A 21,062-nucleotide genomic window follows, 5' to 3' on the forward strand; every position below is an offset into this window, starting at 1 on the left:
ACTCTTCCCTCCTCTCTGGAGCCCAGCTCACTTTCCCCCTCTGTCTCTCTCTCAAACTGAGCGCAATCCTTCCTACAAATTCATCGAGGAGACTTGTGCCCACAGGAGCCACATGGCTCTGATTAGCCATGTGTCGCCTCCACGTGTTCATTACAGGAACTGTCAGAGTCATTCAGAGACATTTAAATTCTAGAAATGCATGTAGGTAAATTGAAAGTTTAGATTCACAACTCAGCAGGAAGCATCAAGATGGATGTTTTTCGAAAGATTTCAAGGTACTTTCAGTCTCAACTTTAGAGCCAGCATGGAGAAGTCCTGAGAAATGTGGAGTCCCGAGAAGAATGGAAATTTACAAAGCTCCAGAACAGCTGCTAACACAACTAACACAGCCACTGTTTATATGGCCAAGAATGACCTTCAGCTGAAAGCTGACTTTGCAATTTGCAAGGTGATCACCTACAAATTATGAAAATTAAAATGATTCAAAAAGAACAAAACCAGATTAAAAATGAACTACATAAGTACAAAAAAGCATGAAAAAAAATAAACAACCCCCTTTTGTAACTCAGTAATATTTTGTCATGCAGGGATATTATGTCATGAAGAAAATCACTAAAATATAGTGATTAAGCATGGCATTATTCTTGATTGCATTTATGGTATTTCTGAGCGTATTACTGTGCAGGCTTAGTTTTTCTGCTGTAATCGTTTGGGATCCACAACATAATTCACTGTTGTAAAAAATACACATTTTTGAAAAGACTGTCCACAAATTATCCCCAAATATTATGACACGTAGTTTAGTATCTGGTTTGTTAAACTGTGTCATGCCAGCAAGTTGTACCTTTATACTGTACAACCGTATGACTCAAAATGATGAAAACAGACCTGCCTTCCACTACACACACCCTCGTTTGACTAAGATGCAGTCCACAATGATGCTAATTAATACACAGCTGTTAATAGAGCTGAATTTATGTCTCAGGATGATCTGATAATGATCCACCTGGAGCTAATAGGATGATCACATGTGGTGGTGCTGACTTTTGCAAGTAGATCTAACTTGTTATAATAACTAGATGAATTACCTGCCATATCAAAACCATATCCAAGTGTTTAACTGAGCAAACTTCATTTGCTTCGCAGCCATGCATTATATGCACTGAGACAAAGACAGATGACTGGAGGAAAGAGTCAGTATAAAGGGAAGAGAATAAGGTTTCTTGTGCCTTGGACAATGCCGCCTGCAGACATGTTAAACACAACTACACACACACATGCACACAGACAGACACACACACCTTTACACAATTATTAATTCCAGAGCCTTACAGTATTATTAGCCCACCTCACCTTCTCCTCTATAACTCCACACCTTGTTTCATTTTACTCTCCTCACTTCTGGCTTTTGACACATGCTTTGTCTCTGCATGTGTGTCTGCACACACAGAGGACTTTGAAAGACTAATACCAGCATTTTGGGGGCAGGAAAAGAATGGTAGCAATTTTGCATCTCCGGTTCTCCCATATTGTGACCCACCCCTGCTCATTAGAGCGAAATATCATCCACTCTCAAATATGTTTTGATTTAACTGTTACAGAGGAAAGGAATAGTACGAATGAATAATGCTTTAGACCGGATTATATTTGATTGAAGATCTGAGAGAGGGTGTAGTCGGTTGCTCACAAGTGTCAGGGCTTCACCTCTGATATCCCTACTCCTCATCAGGCCCAGGGTTCCAGGATCTGGTCCATGGTTACCTTCTGAGAGCTCCTAATCAAAACCTTGCTTCCTTTCATTCCCTCTTATACCCTCTCAGAGTCATCCATTGAGAGATGCTGCTAACCAGAGTCTGGGATTCCAGTTAACCTTGAGATAACATAAGGGTGTGTCCAAGTGTTTGTTGGGACGAATAGAAGCTTGAATTTTCCAAATTTTCATTCAGTGGTCTTCATTCACAGCGTACTACTGTACACTGTGTGTCAACACATCCTTGCACTGTCCCTGGTCCACTGTAGCTCGAATGGCTGAGGAAATTAAGAATATGGTGATTATGAGGGTTGAGGGATACAGAGCAGCAGGCTGCAATAGCTGCCAAAAACTCTGATCAAAACCAGGGCTGTGGTCAATTCAAGCAATTCAACATGTAAATAGAGACTGCAGTTCATTTGCTAATGATGATTGAGCTTTCAGTCTCACTTTAATAGATTGAGCATAATTTTTTTTTTCATGCCAGAGGTTGTGATTTTGAAAAAGTGGAATTTTTAAGAATATAAATTTTCTTGATTTGATTGAATTGTACTTGAAACGGACTGAACTTTGAAATACGTACATGCTCAGCTCTAACTTCTGCAAAACTGCAGCCTGAAACTTCACAGACTTCAGGTGCTTTGAGATCAGAGCCTCTCCTGTACTGCAGAATGAAAGTGACACACCAAAAGTGTGTGTTTGCATGCAGATGTGTGCATGTGTGTGATTTCACATAATATTTCAATTAAAACAACAAAGGGTTTTTGTGCTCCAGTAATATCATAGAGAACAAATTCAAAGTAACTCTAAATAACTGTCACACCAGAGGAAATTAGGCATGACTGATTACAGTTTGGAGAAACGTGTGAGGCGATGTACAGCGTATGTCAGCTCCTTTTGAGGCACCCTTTTCAATTTTCTGTTTAAGCAGCCAAATGAAGTTAACCTAAGCTGTGTTTACGTGGTTTCCTCTGTAATAAGGAGCCTCAGAGGAGTGGAAGAGGCATCGGAGGGGGAAGACCTCACCACTGAGCCGATCAAGTAGCGAGATTATTTCTGACATTGGCCTATTTTTACTTCTTGATGTCTATCAACTTCATTTTGCCTAAAGTAGGATACGATTATTAAAATTGCAACCATGCATGGTGAAAGTCATCTGACTTTCATGGTGGAGTGGATTAGGGTTCCGCAAGTCTCTTTGAAGATCCCCGAGGCTTTCTGCACCGGCCACAGCACATGGACAGGGGGTCTCTTTGTTGCAAAGTCGGCAATGATGTCTCAGTCAATAAAAGAGAATGAAAGGATGAGGGTGTTGATGGCCTTTCAAAAATATATGCAACATATTTTTTATGTTTCTCCAAAATGTTTTCGGTCTCTTTTCCTTCACATTCCCAGATCACTCTGAGTTTGTGCTTCGACCTGACTTTCCCTGCATCCCCCTGAAAATGTGCTAGCACTTTACGCATTCTTCAATCAGCGAATAAGTGAAGACAGTTTCCGTCCCAGTGTAGGAATCATTAAATGGCTGACAGACAATGTTGGCCTCAGTGCATCCTCTGCACCTCCCTACCCACTCCTGTCCAACTGTGTGAAGATTAAAGTTTAACTCAGTGCTACACGTTGGATTACCTTTCAAATACCTGTTGCACTGTTCCAGCAAGGTGTCTTTTGGAACAAACTGCAGTCAGTGCAAACACACAACAAATGAATGATGGAGGGAACTTTTCGACACCAAAGATTGTAGTCTCCTTGCATTAAAAGAAAGGGAAATCTTCACTGTAAGCAGGCAACATCCATGTGATAAGCAAAGGAAACTATATATTCTCCCTTTCTTCTCTACAGGGCCTCCAAATACGTGACGTTTCAGGCAACAGAACAGTAACTGCTTGCAGCTGAACACATGCACCACACAATAAATTAGAGAGTTTGATTGTGTACTACATTTCCCTTCTTTTGTTTGTATCTTTAGTGCAGCACATATGGAGTGAGGATTAATGGGTTGTTGAAAGAACAGCTTTTTTGTTGTTTAAGGTTAAATTAGGCTAAAAGAGAAGAAAATCACATTCCACTGTTGCCTGCTTGCAGTTTACAATAGGTTTTAACATGCTGAGAATTTCTGGTACAGTATAAATTTACAACAACCATTTTTCTTTCATCTGAAATCCTAGTCTCTGTATCAAACATACACTTCAGAGGACAATGGGCAATAGAAGTATGGAGTCTCCTGGTGTATTTGTTTTCTCATTCACTGAGAGCGGCCTGTGGACACAATCCAGCCTCTATCCCTCACTGCTCGGTTCAACTGTGTGGTTAGAAATGTTCCAACTCATCTTGTCCCGTTGCTGACCAGTTTTTATGGCCTCACACATCATCCTGTACACTTCGGCTCCAGACCCAGAAAATTGAGAGTGTAAAGATGATGATGACTCATGTGGAGCCTCTACATCTATTAATACCAGGTTTTTTTTTTTTGCGGGGGGGGGGGACTGTCTGAGACTTTGCTAACCTCACACACCCTCTCAAATCTTCATCCAGTTCCACTGCTTATCCAGTACATCATCCACAATAAGCTATATATTGCTCAGCTGAATAATGAGGCACATCTGACCAAATAAGTAGTGAGGATTGTGGAAACCTGCCTTTGGATCTCATTAAAGAGCAGTCACAATCATCATATCAACTGGGCAAAGTGGGTAGTTCACCAGGTGCCCCAGAAGAGTGATGTTGTATGCCTGCTAACATTGTGCACTGTCCTCGTTGGCTGCATCCAGCAGATGAAACAATGTAAAATATGATGGCCGTTTAAGTTTTCAAGTGATGACATTAAATGGGAATTGAAATATTAACCTTGGAAGAAACAGTGGGATAAAATGATTTTATGTGGTCATGTGTTATGGAAGCATCACTTCTTCTAACTCTAACACTGTATCACTTGAAGCAGAAAATTGTGCTTAGGCAAAGGAAAAGGCTCACAGAAAGAACCAGAAGAACCAGAGGAGTGAGACACACTTGCATGGTACAGAACCACAGCCTGTGCTCTCCTGTGTCCTTTTTTTTTTTTTTTTTTTTTTGAGGACTTAGGAGAATGATGTCTTTGTCCACCGCGTTGCCCTCATCTTGCAAGCGAGCAATGAGCAGGCTGCTCTAAAAACACACGGCTCCATGCCAGCGCCAGAGAAAGCCATTTGGACATCTAATAGCTGTGGACCAGGCCAGCTTAATGTAAGCCTTATTGTGATTACCTGATGTAATGACAGCCAATCCAAATACAGCCTGTAAGCCATTACGAGCCGAACAAGAGGAACACATTATGCATTGCACTATGTTAACCTGACAGGGTCAGAACAATGCAGCATGAAAAAGGTTCCACCCGGTTATTGTGACCCCTAAGGGAAAAGAGAGGAACTGTTTAGGGCAGTTATATATCTCAAACACAGTGCCGACTATACCTTTGAAGGCTGGCAACAGGCCTTCAAAGCCATATCCACAATCTCAAAGTAAACACAGACAAAAGGATTGGAAACATTTATTCAGATCTGGCTGCTAAAAGCCCACCACACCATTTGAAATGTGTCTCAAAGCTTGTGTCAGTAAATCACGGGAAACGTAGAATAGCAGTAATAGTCAACTCTAACATAATGTCGTCATACATCAGACTCTTTAGTTATCTGTGAGAAAATACAACTTGATTGGCCAATTAGTTCCAGCTGAGGAACTTTAGCTATTTACCATGTGTTTTGGGGGCGGATTACTGCGAACAGGTAGAGCCGATTGTGCTGGTCAGAATGAATGACACTGACATACATGACAGAAATTGGTGGAAAATGTGCCATCTGTGATTGAGGCCAATTTTCCCTTTGGAGTTCAGAGAGAAACACGGAGCATGCACCTGATTTTCCACCGTCACTCCGATTAACTAAATTGTAGCCAATTTAAGTCTAGATATGAGAACTGTGAGAGTGAGAGAAAGTTGACAGCAGCCCAGTACTTTTAGAGTCTTGAATAGTCCAAGCTGCTTCGAACATCGTTCACTCATTCCCCTTGTGAAATACTGCATCTCAAAGCCTTTCCAAAAAAATCAAAATCTGTTTCAGCTCTTGTCTGTTTGTCTTTAGATATAGCCTGTGGGACCCCCTGACCTCTTTTGACACTTTATATCACTAATCGTTAATCAAGATTTCACTGACTATCTCATTACACCAGACAACTTGCGAGGGAGTGAGAGAAATCTGCCTCTCTCCTTGCCTCAGGAATGCCTTTGGAGAGGCTTTGACTTTTTCAAAGAACTTTATTCTTCTAGAAGCTTGTCCCACGACTTGGCTCGCTCACCGCAGGACAGGGTCTTTGCATTTATCTAGAATCATTTTCCTGACTGAAAAGAAACTATTATTAATACCACCCCATACACTCTTGTTTCAGTCCCTCAGTCTGCTCAGTTTTCTAAAACCTAGTCTGCTAAAGCAATTACAACTGGCCCCAACACTTTTTCAGGCACCAGCTGGTTTCTTGGAAGGAAAGGTACAGTATCTATGAATACTTGGGAGTTTTGTGGGTTTGTGTGCCTATGACAGACATCTCCATATTAATTAAATGCATTAAATATTGTGGAACCAGAAATTTAAAAAGACCAAAAGCAGATATGAAAAAAAATGACCAGAGAGTCTGTCATGTGAAGTTCTTTTATTAATGGTGGATGTGTTAGTTCTCAAGGCTCTGACTGTGGTTCATGGTTCACATTACAAGGCTGTTTTGGTGGTTCTGGAGAACAGAGGGAAGGGAAGGCACCAGGTCAGTAAGGGAAAAGTGGCGGGAGAGGGGTGAGGTTGCCCCAAATTGCTTTTGTGTGGTCAGTTTGGCGGTTTCTCCGTTTAATGATTTAATTCAGGGTCAGGGTTAGGACTGATCTGGACAATAACATATTTGAACAGAAATTACACGAGGCACACTCAATTTAACATTTTCAGTCTATTCTGAGTCTTTAAATTTTGTTTTCTTTAAATCTCATTACGATGTGACAGAAGGTCACTTGTTAGTAATGCCAAACCTTTTTCTATAAATTTGCCTGAACATGAGACAGTCTCTATATGTCAAACAAGTCACTTGAAAAGTGCCAGTCCAAATGATCTGACCTCTCAGGCAGATTTTATCCAGTGTTTTAAGAAAACATCATATTAGCATCCACTCCAGTCTAACATTAGGAGATGGCAGTAAATAACTTTCAGTGTGAGGTAAATCAAGAGCTCCTCATGTATTTTCTGGTATTCAAAGGGGATGCTGAGTTTCAGTTTTTCATCCAGCTCTGTTTTTAAGAGGGCCAGGAACCGAAGCCAAGACAGCGTTCAAGGGCAGCTTCACCCCCATGAGAGCGGAGGTATCCTGTTGCTGAGGGTGAGTGGAGGCAGAGGAATCATGTGATCACAGTAGGGCCGGTGCGTCCAGTCCTCTCATGGAGCTGAGAGACCTTCAGGGCGATGTCTACCAGGGGAGCCAGCATGACCTGGACAACAAAACACACACACACAGAACATATGACTTCCTGTTCAGGTCATGCTGTCCTCACACATCTTCCAAAACATGCATCATTTTATATCTATGTATTCCCTGCAGGCAATAGCTGGAGCAAATTATTTAATGTGAAGTGAAAACATTATCTCTGAATAAGTATAAAAACATATGTGATGGGAAAATTTCGCCTGCATCCAACATTTTAACTTATTTGAGACGTTTATTTGTCTATACCTCAACAAATCACTTAGCGCTGTAATGATCAGCTGATTTGACGATCTGTTGATGAACAGACAATTAATCTGCAGCTCTTTCATAATTGATTCATCATTCGAGTCTCTTTTTTAAAGCAACAATTTAAATCATTCTCTGGTTTTAGCAACTCCAGTGTGACAATTTACTGCTTTTCTGTGTTTTATATCACTGTAATATTTATGGATCTTAGACTGTTAGTAATAGTGACGGACGTTTTTCACTGTTTTCTGACATTATATAATTAAAGAAATAATCGAGGAAATAATCAGTCAATCACTAAATACAATTTTAACTCTTATTTGCAGCCGTAGTAACTGTTAGTAAATTTCAGCCAGTTGTGTGGCCTGGGGGGCATTTTAATATGCTATTATACTTAATATAAAAATCACCCCACACAAATAAATCCAGTAAAATGCTTAAAGTAAGTGATGCAATCATGTGAAGGAACAGGTCATGTATATTCCCTTGAGACGACAGCTAATCTGAACCTATGAGCAGAAACTATAACTGTAATGGTCCAACCACAGATCTGCCAGAAACAATCGTTTTCTGGTAGTGACTCTCAATCAGAGTGTGAGTCAGAGAGTGCTTCCTCTTCTCTAAACCTGCTCTTATCAAAATGTAACCCTCTGGGTGTGTAAATCAAACTAACCCAAAGTCAGCCAACTGAACCATTAACCCACTGGCAATTTATCTGTCTAGTTAAGATTCTGAAGCAATATGTTTCTGCTTATCTGTTCACTCATGATGTGTAAGCACTGAAGAGGATAAAGGGCTTGAGCAGAACTTTTATTTGCTTTTTTTTTTTTTGGGCTTGTCTCACTTTCTTGTTCTACATCACCTCCCTGTCCACACCAGTCAAAATGACTTTATGAAGTGTCTAGTTGGAACCTGCGCTCTTTTATTTTTCCCTTATGCTAAGTTTTCCTCTTTTCATGCTGGACCTGATAAGCTGCCATAACTCAAGACTTGGCCAAACCTCTCCATCATCTCCCATGTGGAATACAAACTTGAACTCGCTTTTGGAAAGCTCCATCCAATGTAAGCTGGCTGTCTCACATGTTACAAATCATTCCACTCATAAGCATAAAGGGGTTGAGGGCACATGCCTTAAAATCCACAAGGTACATCTTGACCAGTTCTGTAGAAGCTGTTACCTAGGTGAGTATTCTTTCCTTTCTCTTTCAGTGTTTTTTTTTTTTTTACATATGAAAATATTTAAGAGAAAAGAAAAAAAACTGTTGCTGGTCCCATTGATGTTTATTTTCCTATTTGATGACTTCATTGTCTCGTCTTTTTCTCACTGGATCTAGCTGGATGGAACTATTCCTTATTGTCCTGACCTGTGGATCCTGGTAAATCTTCTGGGGGTCCTTCTCATAGCTGTCTATGTAGAGCCTGATGGTTGCTCCCGCGCTGCCTGTACCGCTGAGACGGAATATAATCCTAGAGCCATCAGAGAAGATGATCCTCAGGCCCTGAGAGAGTGAGAGAAAGACAGACGAAAGACGATGATGAATGAAACTGTAAAGTCACAGGAAAACATGTGGAGGTAGAATGTACGAGGTGCAATAAATCAAGCTGTAATACACTGATAGTTATTCACTGGTCATGATTTATAGTGGGGATGTGACTTTATTATGTATTCAGTCAATTCTAACATTTACATGTTAAAAACCATTTACACTGTTTAAGATGAGATCAGTTCAAAGTATTAAGGACTAACTGCTGTAGGAATAGTAGGAATGCATTCACTAGTTGAACTGAAAGTGGACAGTAAAAAAAAAAAAATAAATTAAAGCTGCAAGCAGCGATGACGGGCCCTCGCACCCCTTGCGACCCGCGGGAGTCGCAGCCGGCGCAGCCAAGAGTACCAGAGTCCTCCTATGCCCTCTCCTCTTCTCCCCAGTACACGTCATAGTACAAACAGGTTATTTCCTGTTACCAGCAGGGGGCGCCACGAGTAAGGCGGGAGTTTGACATATGGAGGCGTTCAGGGCAGAGCCCTCATCATGCTCATGAAGTTTGACGATGTTTGGATAAAGTATGTGGATGTGAGAGCCATTCAAAATGTCATGGCAAATTCACCAAACGCCATCGAACTTTGGCGAGCCACAGAGGCCACGCCCTTTAACTTAGAGAAAAGTCTCTTATAACTTTTGATCATCATGGTCTTGAGGTGAGGTCCACCAGATATGAAGTTGATCGGGTGAAATCCCTAGCACGAGTTCATCCGCATACCAGTGGTGGAAAGCAGTGAAATTTGGCCGCCAAAAACAAAATGGTCGACTTCCTGCTGGGTTGAGGTCATGGTGTCAAGAGACTTTTTTGTGCGTCTGGAAGTGTTCTTTATGTGTACCGATTTTCATCTTCATACTCCAAAAAAACCCATATGGAGAGGGGTATTTTAAATTTTCAAGGGGGCGCAGTTGAGCCACTTTGCCCCGCCCAATTACAAAAACCCCATCAGAGTCTAGGACCAGCCCCCAAGAACGTGTGTATGAATTTTTAGGATCATAGGAGGTGGTTAAGGTCATTACAAATCCAAACGTAATTTCACGGCGAGGGATCGTCAGTTGCCGCGCCGCCACACAGATGCCATTGCACCCAGCTTCACAGCCTTTATAATGTAGCTTCACCAAGTAGTTGGGAAGGTTGTAGAGCAGAAACCAAGCCGATGGTGTCAACTATTAAGGAGCAGTACACTTCAGAGTAAAAATAGGTCATTTCCTGTTACCAGCAGGGGACGCCACGAGTAAGGCGGGACTTTGACATATGGAGGCGTTCAGGGCAGAGCCCTGATCATGCTCATAAAGTTTGAAGATGTTTGGATAAAGTATGTGGACGTGAGAGCCATTCAAAATGTCATGGAAAATTCACCAAACGCCACCAAACTTTGGCGGGCCACAGAGGCCACGCCCTTTAACTTAGAGAAAACTCTGTGATAACTTTTGATCATCATGGTCTTGAGGTGAGGTCCACCAAATATGAAGTGGATCAGGTGAAATCCCTAGCACGAGTTCGTCCGCATACCAATGGTGTAATTCGCCAAAATCGCCAACTTCCGACCACAATGGCGGACTTCCTGTTGGGTTGAGGTCATGGTGTCAAGAGACTTTTTGGTGTGTCTCGGTATGATCAACATGTGTACCAATTTTCATGCACCTATGACAAACTAAGCCCAATGGGAGGGGGGTTTTGAAAATTTCAAGGGGGCGCTGCGGAGCCATTTTGCCCCCCCCATTTACAACGACCACAAAATATCAAATTTTTCACCAGACCTGATGAGTGTGCAAAATTTCAGGCGTTTTAGAGCATGGGAAGGGGTTGAAAAATGCAGTTGTTTGGGAGGAATAATAATAATAATTAAAGCTGCAAGCAGCGATGACGGGCCCTCGCACCCCTTGCGACCCGCCGGAGTCGCAGCCGGCGCAGCTAAGTACCAGAGTCCCCCTATGTCCTCTCCTCTTCTCCTCAGTACACGTCATAGTACAAACAGGTTATTTCCTGTTACCAGCAGGGGGCGCCACGAGTAAGGCGGGAGTTTGACATATGGAGCCGTTCAGGGCAGAGCCCTGATCATGCTCATAAAGTTTGAAGATATTTGGATAAAGTATGTGGACGTGAGAGCCATTCAAAATGTCATGGCAAATTCACCAAACGCCACCGAACTTTGGCGAGCCACAGAGGCCACACCCTTTAACTTAGAGAAAAGTCTGTTATAACTTTTGATCATCATGGTCTTGAAGTGAGGTCCACCAGATATGAAGTGGATCGGGTGAAATCCCTAGCACGAGTTCATCCGCATACCAATGGTGGAAAGCACTGAAATTTGGCCGCCAAGAACAAAATGGCTGACTTCCTGCTGGGTTGAGGTCATGGTGTCAAGAGACTTTTTTGTGCGGCCCGAAGTGTTCTTTATGTGTACTGATTTTCATCTTTGTATTCCAAAAAAACCCATATGGAGAGGGGTATTTTAAATGTTCAAGGGGGCGCCGTTGAGCCATTTTGCCCCGCCCAATTACAAAAACCCCATCAGAGTCTAGGACCAGCCCCCAAGAACGTGTGTATGAATTTTTAGGATCATAGGAGGTGGTTAAGGTCATTACAAATCCAAACGTAATTTCACGGCGAGGGATCGACAGTTGCCGCGCCGCCACACAGATGCCATTGCACCCAGCTTCACGGCCTTTATAAGGTAGCTTCACCAAGTAGTTGGGAAGGTTGTAGAGCAGAAACGGAGCCGATGGTGTCAACTATTAAGGAGCAGTACACTTCAGAGTAAAAATAGGTCATTTCCTGTTACCAGCAGGGGACGCCACGAGTAAGGCGGGAGTTTGACATATGGAGGCGTTCAGGGCAGAGCCCTGATCATGCTCATAAAGTTTGAAGATGTTTGGATAAAGTATGTGGACGTGAGAGCCATTCAAAATGTCATGGCAAATTCACCAAACGCCACCAAACTTTGGCGGGCCACAGAGGCCACGCCCTTTAACTTAGAGAAAACTCTGTTATAACTTTTGATCATCATGGTCTTGAGGTGAGGTCCACCAAATATGAAGTGGATCAGGTGAAATGCCTAGCACGAGTTCGTCCGCATACCAATGGTGTAATTCGCCAAAATGGCCAACTTCCGACCACAATGGCGGACTTCCTGTTGGGTTGAGGTCATGGTGTCAAGAGACTTTTTGGTGTGTCTCGGTATGATCAACATGTGTACCAATTTTCATGCACCTATGACAAACTAAGCCCAATGGGAGGGGGGTTTTGAAAATTTCAAGGGGGCGCTGCAGAGCCATTTTGCCCCCCCCATTTACAACGACCACAAAATATCAAATTTTTCACCAGACCTGATGAGTGTGCAAAATTTCAGGCGTTTTAGAGCATGGGAAGGGGTTGAAAAATGCAGTTGTTTAGGAGGACAAATAATAATAATAATAATAATAATAATAATTAAAGCTGCAAGCAGCGATGACGGGCCCTCGCAAACCTTGCGACCCGCGGGAGTCGCAGCCGGCACAGCCATGAGTACCAGAGTCCTCCTATGTCCTCTCCTCTTCTCCCCAGTGCACTTCATAGAACAAATAGGTTATTTCCTGTTACCAGCAGGGGGCGCCACGAGTAAGGCGGGAGTTTGACATATGGAGGCGTTCAGGGCAGAGCCCTCATCATGCTCATGAAGTTTGAAGATGTTTGGATAAAGTATGTGGATGTGAGAGCCATTCAAAATGTCATGGCAAATTCACCAAACGCCACCGAACTTTGGCGAGCCACAGAGGCCACGCCCTTTAACTTAGAGAAAAGTCTGTTATAACTTTTGATCATCATGGTCTTGAGGTGAGGTCCACCAGATATGAAGTTGATTGGGTGAAATCCCTAGCACGAGTTCATCCGCATACCAATGGTGGAAAGCACTCAAATTTGGCCGCCAAAAATAAAATGGCTGACTTCCTGCTGGGTTGAGGTCATGGTGTCAAGAGACTTTTTTGTGCGTCCCGAAGTATTCTTTATGTGTACTGATTTTCATCTTTGTATTCCAAAAAAACCCATATGGAGAGGGGTATTTTAAATATTCAAGGGGGCGCCGTTGAGCCATTTTGCCCCGCCCAATTACAAAAACCCCATCAGAGTCTAGGACCAGCCCCCAAGAACGTGTGTATGAATTTTTAGGATCATAGGAGGTGGTTAAGGTCATTACAAATCCAAACGTAATTTCACGGCGAGGGATCGTCAGTTGCCGCGCCGCCACACAGATGCCATTGCACCCAGCTTCACGGCCTTTATAATGTAGCTTCACCAAGTAGTTGGGAAGGTTGTAGAGCAGAAACCAAGCCGATGGTGTCAACTATTAAGGAGCAGTACACTTCAGAGTAAAAATAGGTCATTTCCTGTTACCAGCAGGGGACGCCACGAGTAAGGCGGGAGTTTGACATATGGAGGCGTTCAGGGCAGAGCCCTGATCATGCTCATAAAGTTTGAAGATGTTTGGATAAAGTATGTGGACGTGAGAGCCATTCAAAATGTCATGGCAAATTCACCAAACGCCACCAAACTTTGGCGGGCCACAGAGGCCACGCCCTTTAACTTAGAGAAAACTCTGTGATAACTTTTGATCATCATGGTCTTGAGGTGAGGTCCACCAAATATGAAGTGGGTCGGGTGAAATCCCTAGCACGAGTTCGTCCGCATACCAATGGTGCAATTCGCCAAAATGGCCAACTTCCGACCACAATGGCGGACTTCCTGTTGGGTTGAGGTCATGGTGTCAAGAGACTTTTTGGTGTGTCTCGGTATGATCAACATGTGTACCAATTTTCATGCACCTATGACAAACTAAGCCCAATGGGAGGGGGGTTTTGAAAATTTCAAGGGGGCGCTGCAGAGCCATTTTGCCCCCCCCATTTACAACGACCACAAAATATCAAATTTTTCACCAGACCTGATGAGTGTGCAAAATTTCAGGCGTTTTAGAGCATGGGAAGGGGTTGAAAAATGCAGTTGTTTGGGAGGACAAATAATAATAATAATAATAATAATAATAATAATAAACATTAGAATTACAATAGGGCCTTCGCACCACTCGGTGCTCGGGCCCTAATAATAAACATTAGAATTACAATAGGGCCTTCGCACCACTCGGTGCTCGGGCCCTAATAATAATAATAATAATAATAATAATAATAATAATAATAATAATAATAATAATAATAAACACTACAAAAACAATAGGGCCTTCGCACCACTCGGTGCTCGGGCCCTAATAAAAAAAAGTTTTTCATCTAAGAAATGGATCACATCTGATGACAAATGGAAAACTCAGGGAGCGTAGTATAGAATTTTAACGAGATCTGCTTTGTTGGCTCTGTACCTGGTTTTTGGACACACTTCCATCAACAGGGTCTGTGTAGGCGAAGTTGTCAGCAACAGCCACCTCATAAGTCTTATCACCTGACGAAAACTTCTTTCCTACGAAGGCTGGGTCAAACATGGCTGTCTCCAGATCCTTGATCATCTTGTTGGCAGCATCTGAGTCGACCTCTTCGTAGTCGTACCTTAAGTTAAATGTTAAAATTAGATTGATGGAAAAATCTGCTAACAACTGAGATCAGAAAATTACAGATCTTTGGTTGAGTAATTGCCTGAAGTTTAATTTGAAGGGATAGAAGTGGCGATTCTGCGTTTCTATCCAAGCTACAACTTTTTACGATCTCTTTTTTATTTGCAAAAGTAAAAACTTGTTGAAATGGGTAATAGGTAATCATAAAAAAAACTTTGATTATTTTGGAGGATATAGTTTGTGGTGTAGTTGAACTACATTGCATTACACAGATAACTGTTTCTGTTACTTAGCCTATCTTCAGTGACAGAAATGGAGAAGACAAAGAAATATAAGCTCATGTCAGGGTAACACAATGCACAATGCATTTCAACCGAACCACAAACCTAGCTACCTAATCAAAACTGGCAACTGTGTGCGCATTAATTGAATGCCTCTTGGCTTGCACATGCTGCAGTTCTCTTATTAGCCACTAGACAGCAGCAGAGTACCAACTGACCAACCTACATACTTGCAGCATCTCAGTAGGTTGTACAACCCACCCAGGTCCTGGAGCTGACAAATACTAAAAACATCACTGGCAATCGGAAATACTTCTCTTTTGGGACTTAAGCCCACATTTCATAAACCATTCTACATGGTTCAGTGCTGACCTGGTGAAGAAGTTCCTGCCAAACTTCTGCCAGTGATCCTTCATGATCTCTTCCACGCTCTGTTTCCTGGAGGCTAAGATTGACAACCATGCAAGCACTGCCCACAGGCCGTCCTTCTCACGGATATGATCTGAGCCTAGTTGGTTAGCAGAGGGAGAGGAAAAGGAGTGAGTGAGCGGGTAAGTGGAGTGCACTACTTTCCCTTACTGGAATTCTGGCTACGCAAATTTGATGACTTTTACTCACCAGTGCCGAAGCTCTCCTCTCCACATAGTGAGAGTTTGCCAGCATCCATCAGGTTCCCAAAGAACTTCCAGCCTGTTGGAGTCTCGTACAGCTGCATCTGAAGAGCTTTAGCCACACTGGAACCACATAAGAAAAGATTTATCAGTACTGTTTCAGTTTACTGCAGAGGAAAACTTTACAGTGGCTCTTATGTCATGTGGTATTTACTTGTCCAGGGCTCCACTGGTGGGCATGCTGCGTGCCAGTCCTTTGACACCAGTCTTCTGGAAGTAAGGGATGCTCTTAATGTTGGCAGCAATTACAGCGACTGAGTCTGAGGGGTTCACAAAGAAGCCGTGTTTACCCAGCACCATGTTACGGTCCTGAAGAGGGGGACAGAACAAGTAGCACAGAAAGACTGGGGTCAACAATCACAAATAGCGGACACGTTTTAGTTTACTTTACATGAATTCGTGTTTCCTGAACTGTTTGTTCAGTAGGTTTATTGGTTGCAGTCTTCCTCTGTTTTCTTGAAAAGGATTCCCTTCAGATGCTGAACTACAACTGATTTTTTAAATAATATTTCATCCAAAACTAAAACCATTATGTTATATATTTCTTAGATTTCATTTTGAATTCTGAAGGTAGTAGAAGAATGACAAATTGAGCATATTTCTTATAATATAACCAATACTGTTGTATATTATAATTTGGTCTGTTCTCTTCACAAAATATGAGAAAAGTGTTGGGGGGAAAAGCTAGAGAAAAACAGCTGACTTAAAACACTCGCTGTTCTCATTAAAGCCAAAGTCAAAATGAGTTCAGTTCAACCTCAGTCCAGGACCCAGGCCCATTACTTTGGTTACTGACTCCGGTCTATTTAAAAGAAAAACCTAAAATTTAAAACTTAATAGACCACACTTTATTAAATTCATTTTATGTGATCTGACATCATAGACTGAAATCCAGTTTAAGAACTTCATAACTCTGCTCTCACCTCTCCCCAATATACTGTCTGATTTAACAGCTATAAAATCACCCTCCCTGGAAGAAAAGCTGACTTACACCATCACCATCAAAGGCGGCTCCAAAGTCATATTCTCCTCCTTTCATGGTCTTGACCAGGTCAGCAGCGTAGGTCAGGTTGGGGTCAGGGTGGTGGCCTCCAAAGTCCTCTTGGGGGACACAGTTGACTGCTGAGTTGGCAGGAGAACCCAGCTCCTCACAGACTATCTTCTTCACATAAGGACCAACCACTAGAGGGAGAGAGTGTATTGTTAAAAGAAGCCACCACACCTTGCTTGAGATATAAAGGAAACATACACTCTACCAATAAAGCCTCCTGAAACAAAAGCCTGTGTTGTGCTGTTCATACCTCCGTGCATAGCATCCAGGCGGACGTTAATGTGATTGGCTCCAGAGAGAAGCTCTTTCAGTGCAGTAAAGTCAAAGATGCCCCTCAGCATCTCTGCATAGGCCTCCACAGAGTCCACAATCTCCACTGACACAAATAAAGAGGAAACAGAATATAAATAATAGAGCAGTAGCTGATGAGAGACTTGGGTAGCAAACTAACGTTTATCGCACACTGGTCACATTAGTTAATGGGTTTCACAAGTCAAAAACATTCACTCATTATTTCAGGTGACCAGATCAGGTTTGAAAGCAAAATGTGCTGCCACATTGCAAGTCACTGGTATTCACTGTCAACACTGAACAAAGGAATTAATGAACTGCCATGAGCTGACTCTGCTCTTCATGCTGATGTACCTGTGAAAGGCTTGAAAGTGTCCACTTCAAAGGTTTGCTTGCCAATCTTGGACAGATCCACTTTCAGGTCTGGACAGATGTGATACTCCTGCAGGCCTTTGCTGATCTCAAATATTTTGTTTGTGATGCCCTCTGGAGCAGGTCCTGGGGTCAAAAAAGGCATTGTATTCTTAAAAATACGCAGCGGTACATGCAGATAGTGTTCTCAAGTCAAAGAGCATTCTTAAAATCCAAGCACATCTCTCCTCATTGCTTGCAGTGTATTAAAGTGGGTAGAGAACCCTTAGTTATTGGCGCTCCTGTGATCTGGGAGCATAATGAAGTCTCCACTCACCTCCACTGGAGATGTTGTACTTGATGCCAAAATCTCCATTGGGGCCCCCTGGGTTGTGGCTGGCTGTGAGAATGATGCCACCAACTGCCTTTATCTTGCGGATCACACAGGAGACTGCTGGGGTGGACATGATGCCATTCTGACCAATCACCAGATGATTAATCTGCAGGCAGGAACACATACACATATGTGTTTATTAATGCACACATGCACAGACTCACAGATAAAAGGAGATAAAGAAGGACATACTAGAAAAGGTTCATCCAAAAACACTAAAAGTTTAATATGAAGGGCAAGGATTGTAATTATCTTATTCTCAACTATGTGCAAACGTTATCCATGCACAATACCATCAGGCAGGCACCTGACTGGTCCAAAATTAATTCTGCAGCATGATAACAACCCAAAACATACGGCCAGAGTCACAAGAAGTCCTGCAATATATGGTATGGTCCCGACAGAGCCCTGGTCTCAACATCATGGAGTAAGTCTGGATTACAGAAGACACTGAGACAGCCTAAATCTGTGGCAAGAGAATAAAACTATGGCAAATTATCAGAGATGACTGGAACAACCTATCACTAAAGTACCTAGAAAAAATGTGCAGGTGTGCCTAAGAAAATTAGTGCAGTTGTAAAGTCAAAAGGTGGTCACACCAAATATTGATTCGATTTAGATATTTTCTGTTTCAAGTACTTTGTATGAAGTTCGCAGACTTGTGCTTTTCTGAAGTGTTACATTCCTTTACCATTACTGCAGAAGAAAAATATAATTTATGTATCCTTATGACACTATCTCAGTCCAACAACTCTCTCAACTCTGTCTATTTAAACATGCCTAGGTTTGCTTTGTGTAAACATATGAACAGCAGTGCCTCTGTCTGTGCACCTTTGGCAATGATACAGTTCCTTCACTGCTTCATTTCCCAACAACAGCCACTTGTGGAGAAACTGCTAAAAATATCAGACTGCTTTATGCAACTTGAGCTGACTGGCATCAGGGACAAATCCTGCATTTATCATTATTTTCTTTGAGGTAACTGCACCAGAGACAGGCCATCTCACGAGAAAGAAGGTCACAGATTCAGTCTAACCATAATGTCCTGTCCAAATGCGGTAAGGCTCATTTTTGCGTGCTATTACGAGTGCCTCATTTGTGATAAGACCATGGGATGATTCAATACCAAAATGGCAAATGCAACGCAATGGTGCTGTTTGTACTGTTCATTCATTTCTGCACTTGACCTTGAGGTTCCCAGCTATGGCACAGACATATGCAGAGCAACGTGACTGTCTGCACGTTGCTCGTCACGCCCCCCCAGCTCGCCTAAAACCGTTTCAGCAACATCACAGTGAAGGCAGCCAGTAGCATCTCACCGCAGTTATTATGAAACAACACAATGTCGGGTTATCATGCTTCCTTTTACAACACTAAAACCTACTTCTGCTCATTTGTAGACCTGTGCAAGACCAAGACCCGAGACTCTTTTGAAATCCAGAAAAAGGTTTCAGTCTTTTTAGGCTACAGCAAAGCTATCGCCGTGTCAGTATGTAAATGTCAAAGGTAATGGTTTGATATACAAGTGACCTCCTTCATGCACTTTCTCCAAAAGATCACCGCGGTCAAGCTGGCACCGGAGACAGTGCAGGAAAACCCAGACGGGTGTTGATGACACCTGTCATTTTAACTTTTAACGATTCTCATTTGACCTCATGAGAATCGTTGAGTAGCGCAGGCTAATATCTAATAGCTAATATCAAAGCATAACAAGTAGATGCAGGAAGGTCTTGCTTGCTACACCAGAGTGTCATTGTTATACCACAGCAACGAGGGAAGCTTGTATGGACATGCAGCGTTAATGTTAGCTAAATAAAACTCATTCATTTTAGGGCATTGCATCACTTAGCGTTACACTGTGCAAAACTTTGAACGGGGCTAACGTGTACCACACGTCAGCATCAATAACGTTATAGTAATGTTAGTTACATATATGGTATAGTATCAGTGAGTTATTTCCCTGCTTTCGCTACAAAACGTTACTGTTTGCATTTACTTGTTAAGTCACTCAACTTTTCTTGGTAGCTAAATAACACCACAAAACATAATACAGAGTACAACTTGACAGCTAGCTCGACGTTAACTTGCTAGCTGACAAGTTATTCAGTAGGAGTCTGGACAAGGGGCTGTTTTAGCTAACTTAGCTAGCGACACACAAGCGGGGGAACAGCAAAGGTGGACAGTATATGTTTCTCCAACTGACCCCGTTGGCAGCTGAAATCTGAACGATCAACTGAATGGCGTCTTTCATGAAAAACCTCCCATCTCCTCCCACCACCAGAGTGGCCGCTTGGCGCTCAGCAGGCTCGATGACAGAGATAATGCTCTGGATGAAGTTTTCCGCATAGTGCTGGTTCTGCTGAAACACAGTCACCCTCTTCCTCAGACCGCTCGTCCCGGGCTTCTGGTCCGTGTACGGCTTGGTCTTCACTGTCGTTATTTTGACCATTTTTGACCCCCAGTGAGCACCTATTAGTCGCCCCGTGTGATCCGCAGTCTCCGGTCCGACGAGGAGGCGACTGCAGTGTCAGAACAAGCCACACGTACACAGCGGACAACTCCCCCCTCCTAGACCCGCCTTCTCAGTTTAAAGGGCAAGCAGAGACCCATAGACCGTACGTAGAGAGCATGTAGGATTTCTTCACACTCAACAACAACCTGGGTGTTAGATAATTATAGTTTCCATAACTAGTGGTGCATTCTTTGGGACTGTGAAAACAAACAAAAACAGATAAATATAAGTAAACGTATTGGACCGGATTTTAGGGATAGTAGCAGAGAGTGACAGGTAATGACAGGAGACAGGATGAGTCATCCTGTGTCCTGTCATTACATGCAGCCTAACAAAGTTCCTCTGCTGGCATCAGACACGAGATGTGATTGCATGGTTTTGCCTCGTCCATGCCATATCAGAGTTAGTATGATTACAGGTTTCCAACTTCTTAACTGTGCTCATATCAATGTCCAAGTAATAATTACAAAGGAGGAACTCTGGCTTCATATTATGGGAAAGTCTGAAAATCAAGCAATACCATGTCAGCCAAAGCCTGTCATTCAGTGTCATGAAACTGAAATGTAATGGGTTTATATTGGGTATATAATTCTGGGGAGAAAGGCTGAAATTTTTATTTATGCATTTAAAATGCTGCTGTCCTAAAGTGGTCAAATTCAAATCAATCTAAAAATACTTAACCCTAGAAAACCCACCATACATTTTAGAGAGACAAATATAAAGTATTCTCATTTTGCTAAACTCCAAATTCCCAAAAAGAAAAAATACAGAGGGCAGAAAAGTGTCCTCAGTGATAGCTCTAGCCCTGATGGTGTAAAATAATGTTCCCCAAATGGACAACCCAGCTTCCACCTTTGTGCAAGCATACAGTCAGTCACCCTGCTTAAGTGCCTGTGAGCTAGGCATTGAGGCCCTTACAATCTCCTGTGGTACTCAACGCTGCA

At 42.6% G+C, this 21,062-nt stretch overlaps 1 protein-coding gene across 1 annotated transcript; it reads right to left on the minus strand.

Annotated features, from left to right (window-relative positions):
• Positions 1-6,415: 6,415 nt before the first annotated feature.
• pgm1 (phosphoglucomutase 1) lies at positions 6,416-20,139 on the minus strand. Its single transcript, XM_041040434.1, has 11 exons — positions 19,810-20,139; positions 17,550-17,712; positions 17,216-17,359; positions 16,821-16,946; positions 16,511-16,701; positions 15,674-15,828; positions 15,467-15,582; positions 15,221-15,356; positions 14,379-14,562; positions 8,854-8,988; positions 6,416-7,247 (listed from the first exon to the last, which is right to left on the minus strand). The coding sequence occupies exons 1-11, from the start codon at positions 20,053-20,055 to the stop codon at positions 7,158-7,160; spliced, it is 1,686 nt and encodes a 561-aa protein (XP_040896368.1). The 5' UTR covers positions 20,056-20,139; the 3' UTR covers positions 6,416-7,157.
• Between the last annotated feature and the right edge of the window lie 923 nt (positions 20,140-21,062).

Source organism: Toxotes jaculatrix, chromosome 6 (genome assembly GCF_017976425.1).
Source record: "Toxotes jaculatrix isolate fToxJac2 chromosome 6, fToxJac2.pri, whole genome shotgun sequence".
Classification (NCBI taxonomy): Eukaryota; Metazoa; Chordata; class Actinopteri; family Toxotidae; genus Toxotes; species Toxotes jaculatrix.

Coding starts and splice junctions, on each gene's coding strand:
- pgm1 (XM_041040434.1), bottom strand. CDS start 20,055: ATGGTCAAAATAACGACAGTGAAGACCAAGCCGTACACGGACCAGAAG. Junction 15,357..15,466: donor AGAGGAGAGCTTCGGCACTG/GTGAGTAAAAGT, acceptor CTAACCAACTAG/GCTCAGATCATATCCGTGAG. Junction 8,989..14,378: donor GAAGTGTGTCCAAAAACCAG/GTACAGAGCCAA, acceptor TCACTCTCTCAG/GGCCTGAGGATCATCTTCTC.